This window comes from Benincasa hispida, unplaced genomic scaffold (genome assembly GCF_027475165.1).
Source record: "Benincasa hispida cultivar pf3 unplaced genomic scaffold, pf3_genome.v1.1 HicScf711, whole genome shotgun sequence".
NCBI classification, from domain to species: domain Eukaryota; kingdom Viridiplantae; phylum Streptophyta; class Magnoliopsida; order Cucurbitales; family Cucurbitaceae; genus Benincasa; species Benincasa hispida.
The window spans coordinates 1-5,549 of NW_028326835.1; the positions used below are offsets into that span (position 1 = coordinate 1).

Genomic DNA, 5,549 nt, shown 5'->3' on the forward strand with positions numbered 1-5,549 from the left:
TGTGTGTAATGCAGGATATGTTGTCTTGTGCACTTTGTACTTCACATCTAAGAATGTGGTTTGCTCTAGCTGCCGTTGCAATTTCCCCTTGCAGCTGCTCAATTTCCAGCTCCTTAGAGTAAAGCTTCTCTCTCAACAGACTCGTTAGTAATCTTTCTGCTTTGAGCTCAGATTTTACGACATCCTGCACCAGAGAAAAAACGATGAACAAAGGTTTGTTTCGTAGGGAATCTGAAAACAAATGTGTTAGATATTATATTTATAAATCATAAAACTAGTTGTAGTTACTCACTAAATATTAGTTAATAAACCATTATCAATTTATTTATGAATATGTTTTATGTTAAAACAAGTTGTATAAATATTATTAATTTAACATTACACAGTTTTTAAAACAATGAATTGAGTTCATAACATGATATATTGTATTTCTAAAAGTTTTATCTTTTATTTAATATAATTTTACATTTTCAAATTTAAAATTCAAAATCTGGATACAATGAAAACAAAAAAAAATATTGATTTTAGAATTTCCATTATTTTGATCACAAAATCCAAAAACTGTTTTCAGAAATAGAGTTATCTACATATTTGTTAATCTCCGAGAATATTAAAACATAAAACAAAATCTAGATTGCCAATCAAACCTACCCTAAAATTCCCTTATCAAACATCATAAATCTAGACGACTTTAAATAAAATATATTGACATTATGGATGTTGGTACTAAATTCAGTAGAATACCTCTGTAGCTTCACAATTTAATTGCATTGACTCATCTGCATCTACACACTGAGAATGGACTTCCGAAGCAGCTAGGTTGGATTTCTTATGCAACAATGAAGATGATATCTTTAAACTCCGTTTTAAGCTTTCAATTCCACGCTTCAATCCTTGAACTTTCATCTCAGATTCAATAAAATATAGCCCATCCAAGTTGTTCTTCACCACTTCCACCCCCTGCATACTATCTGAAAGACAATGAACTCTCTCTTTTATGAACTCAAATAATTCTGCACATAACTGGGAGCTTTCATTTAATAATGTTAGCCCTTGATGTTGTAGACAATCAACACGTGCTAACATTTCGTCATCCAGCTTGATGGTTAAAGCACCATTATCTCTCCCGTTATGCTTTAGACGGTTGAATATGTTTATATTTTCATGCCGTAGTGAATCAATTTCAAACCTGCAAGATTCTAGTTCCTTTCTCAATCCCAATTCTACTTCAGTTAACCTTATTTGCTCCATCTGCAATTTTGCCACATGCTTATCGAACCTTTCAATTTCTGTTTTCTTTCCTAATTCATGAGTAAACCTTTCCTGCAATCCGTTGATTGTTTTCTGCTGGTCACAGCAAGTCCTCGTAAACCTCGTTGTCGCTTTATACAACTCCTTGCATTCCTTATCCTTCTCCTCAAAATTTCTCTTAAAGGATTCTCTATCTTCTTTAGCAGTTTTGTACTTATCCTGCAAGTCGGAGAAATTCTGCATCAAAATTTGGTTTTCATCCCGTAATTTGTCCATCATTACAGACAAGTCCTTAACTTTTTGCTCCGAATTTGACATTAAGCTTCTATTCTCTTTGTCCTTCTCATTAAGAAGAGAAACTTCCCTTTGTAGAGATACATTCTGTTCTGCTAGCTCCCGAACTCTTTCACGAAGCCTTTGTTCTTCCAACTGGTACTTTTCTAGCTTTAATGACCAGTCCTTCGACCTCCTGTCCAGCTCTTTCTCCAGTTCTAACTGCAATTCAGTCTTTTCTCTATCCAGTTTCTTAGTTTGAGAATCCAATATTTCCTTTGCCAGTTTCAGTTCTTCCTTTGCAGAAGCCCTTTCCGTAATTTGGGACTGTAGAAGACTTAAAACCTCAAGTGCTAAGCTCATTTTCTCCTCAGTAATATGTCTAATTGTCTGAATCAAACCTGAAATTCCCGTCCTCTGTTGAAGAAAGCTTTCACGGTCACGTTCTTCTCTGAACAGGATGACTCGCTCCTTTGCCAACTTGATTCTCCTCTTGAGTTCCCCATCCATATCCTCTTCAGTTTCAACAAGGTTTAACATTTCACTATGATTTATTAAGTTCTGTCTATGTAAACCAGAGCTCTCCATATTAATTCTATCAGTAGCTTCGGAAGGTTCATTTACTGAATAGAATTTCGGCGGAATCACATTCACATTGGAACCATAATGCTCATCTGATGATCTATCATGTATATCTTCTACAGTGATTGGCGGCATACTGTTGTCAAATCCCTTTGTATTTGTTTTAGGAATTCCATGAGATTGGGAAAGTCTCTCAATTACATTCTTCGCTATGGTCCTTGGAGATTCATGCCCAAATCCATTTTCAGCATACTTTGCAGGAAAGAAGTGATAATTTGAACTCGGAAATTCTTCAAACGGATGACTCGTTGTCTTTTCATCAATAACATATTTTGGCGAAGTGGGTGCTGTACATCGACCTCGTGGGGGCCGCCTCCCACTACCATTTCCAGGGTAATTTCTCGAAGGAATACTCTTTTGGGGTTTGCTTGATTCTTTCTGTTGCTTTCCATCATCAATATATCGATCCAAGATTTTGCTTGAGACATTACTAGAGGAAGTGGAAGAATTTCCAGAAGACTCACCATAACTTTGGCACGAAGAAGCAGATGCAGAACAAGGCCTCTCTGGTACAGCTCCATAATCATTATATGGTATCTCAAATTGCTTTGCCCTACACTGTCTTCTTAATGGTGGTGTTTGACAGCTAGAAATACCACAGGCCAGATTAATCAGTTTTAAGCATTGAAGATTTGATCAAGAAGGATTAAATGACTTGAACGTAACACCAATTTTATGGAGAGCACTAGGCAAAAAATTCTCATCTTGTTCTTGAAAGATAATTGGTTTAAGCATTACCGGTTTGAACGTTCACATTGCTGGTCTGAAGTGCCAATGAAATTACCATATGGAGATCTATTTTTATCCTTCGACCCAGAAGGACTCTTATGCTTCCCACCATCAAGCAATGACGCTGAAGACAGTGAGCGACTTCTTCTAAGACCAGTACCTGCATTCAGTTCATCAATATCAGGTTCACTCTTTCATAATTTGGAAGAGAAACTCCTGTAACTACATGCTACATTGTCCAACCCACCTTCAAATGGCTGGCCTGTGAAATCTTGTTTCTCTGTTTTTGATGGAGAAACTTCAGTACTGCCATTGCTGGGTGCTGAAGATCTGAAAAAGAACAATTTCTTCATTGTATGAACTCTACACTGGATTTACTTTAACTAGTGAAGTCTATGGAAACTTGTCCCCTGCTCTTCGCTACCAAACCTTCCACAAACGAAAAACAATTTCCTATTAGCATCCATCAGTACATAAATTGTGCGAGAGAGGTAAAGATGTATGGATAAATGTAACCCCAACGGAAGCAAATTAACAGATAAAAGATTAGAAAAAGGAACTAAGTTGGTATTTATTTAATTACATCCATAGAAAAGCCAATAGCAAATTAAAAAAATAAACTGAAAAAATCCCAGAAATCGTATGTAATAGTCTATTGACTGAAAACTCAAAAAGAATTACAATGAATTAGCCAACCACCATCAAGCTACCAACAAGAATTTGCAAGAATTAATGAACTACAAACGAGAAAACCCCAGATATGTCATATAATCTACACTCACCATCCACCAATTAAATTTAACAGATAAAAGAAAAAAGCTAATGACACACTGAGCTCGGTCAAAAGGAAAAAAACAAGCAGCCTTCAGACGAAGCAAAGTTTTATACTAAAAAACAAATGAACAGGAAAAGATCATCTTATACTGTCCCCCCCTAAACCTCAGTTACCGATATCAACTCAGCGTATTTCACGGAAATCAAATTCCAACTCCGATTCTTTCCTTCTCCTCCTCAAACTAAAAATAAAGCAGCAACATCTCATTATCAATCAATCCGCTTCACTACTCATAACAAAAATCAACAATCAATTTCAAAATAAGAACAAGAGTCAGCGACTTACCAAATAAGATGCCGAAGAGAAAAGGATTGCCAAGAACACAGTGTGCTAAGAATCGAAGGAGAATGGTTGGAAAGCGGCGGTGAGAAGAAGAGTAGAAGCCGGAAAGTGGGCGGCGACGGCGAGAGAAGCAGTGGAGGGGAAAAAAGTGGGAAGGAAAAAGGAATTTCAAGTAATGATAGGAAAAATCGTTTTTCGAAAACGTGGAAGGGTAATTATGTCAAATCACAATAATTTCAAAAGTTTCAGTTACGCTGATATATATATATATATATATAAGCACGCAGCAGGCGCGGGGGTTTATGTGGACATAATCCTCTGCTCTCGATTACATTGTAACTTCTCTTTTATTTTACTACTTTAAATCTCCATTACGCCACTTTTTGATTTTTAATATATATTTCTTTTCTTAGGGAAAAAAAAATGAAAAAACACTTTTTGGTTCATGAAATATTATAGAAATAACAATTTAGTCCATATACTTCTAAATTTATAACAGTTGTTTAAGACTTTAATAAGTATCAATTTAGTCGTTGTACTTTACAGTTTATAACAATTTAATCCTTATTATGAAAAATATTAAGATTTTTTTTTCATAACAATTTAGTTCAGAAGTTTTAATAAGTATCAATTTATGCATTGTACTTTATAATTTGTAATAATTTAATCATGAAAAATATTATTAAGATTTATGAAATTTATTACCTATATAGTTTGATAAATTGATTAAGGGTTAAGTTTATTTATAAATTATAAATATTAAGTTGTTACCAATATTTGAAATATCAATGTCGGTGGAAATATCGAGATTCCAATTTTATGGAAATATCAATGTCAAATTTAATGAAAATTGATATAATTAGTTAATTAAACTTTGATTGTGGCTTAATTAGATTATAATTGACCATTTATAATCATCATTAAGTAAGACAACATTCAAATGTGTATTGTAAATATCTATGTAAATAGATGTAATAGTAGAAATTTAAAAAAGAAGTAAAAAAATAATATAAAGTTTATGAATATTTTGAGGTGAAGTGAAGTGAAGTGAAATTTAAAGTTTTGGATAGTAAAAGAAACAACGTATTAATCCTTTCTTTTAGGCAACATTAATTCAATTTTGAGGTGAAATAAAGTGAAAATTTAATGAAAAAAGTTTGAATGAAGTTACAAATAAATATAAGTTCTTTTTTGTGGGGTTTTTTGAAATTCAATTTATTTGGAAATGAAAGTTTTGAATTGAAAACAAAGTTGCAAATTGAGAAAAGTTGAAGATTGGAAAAGGTAGGACATTGAAAAAGCTTCATCATTCTTTAAAAATATTATTAGCGTGTGAAACTATAAAATTGCGTGTAATAAGGACCATAAAACTAAAAACACTTAGACTGAATTAACGTAGCTAATTCCTAAAAAAAATCAAAATTTCAAAATTTCTCGAAAGTTCTTGAAATTTTGTCGAAGTGGGAGGAAAAAACGAAATTCTCCCTACCAAAATTTTGAGATTTTGTTCAAAATTTTCCACTCTGGTTGTTACATG

General features: G+C 33.5%; 1 protein-coding gene across 1 annotated transcript; it reads right to left on the reverse strand.

The window, feature by feature from the left end:
• Positions 1–4: 4 nt before the first annotated feature.
• Positions 5–4,234, reverse strand: LOC150029995 (uncharacterized; the record flags this gene model as incomplete). Its single annotated transcript, XM_090310183.1, has 6 exons — positions 4,016–4,234; positions 3,844–3,911; positions 3,143–3,324; positions 2,905–3,055; positions 745–2,752; positions 5–184 (listed from the first exon to the last, which is right to left on the reverse strand). Coding segments are annotated over exons 3-6 (2,445 nt in total), but the record flags the coding sequence as incomplete, so codon positions are not given.
• Between the last annotated feature and the right edge of the window lie 1,315 nt (positions 4,235–5,549).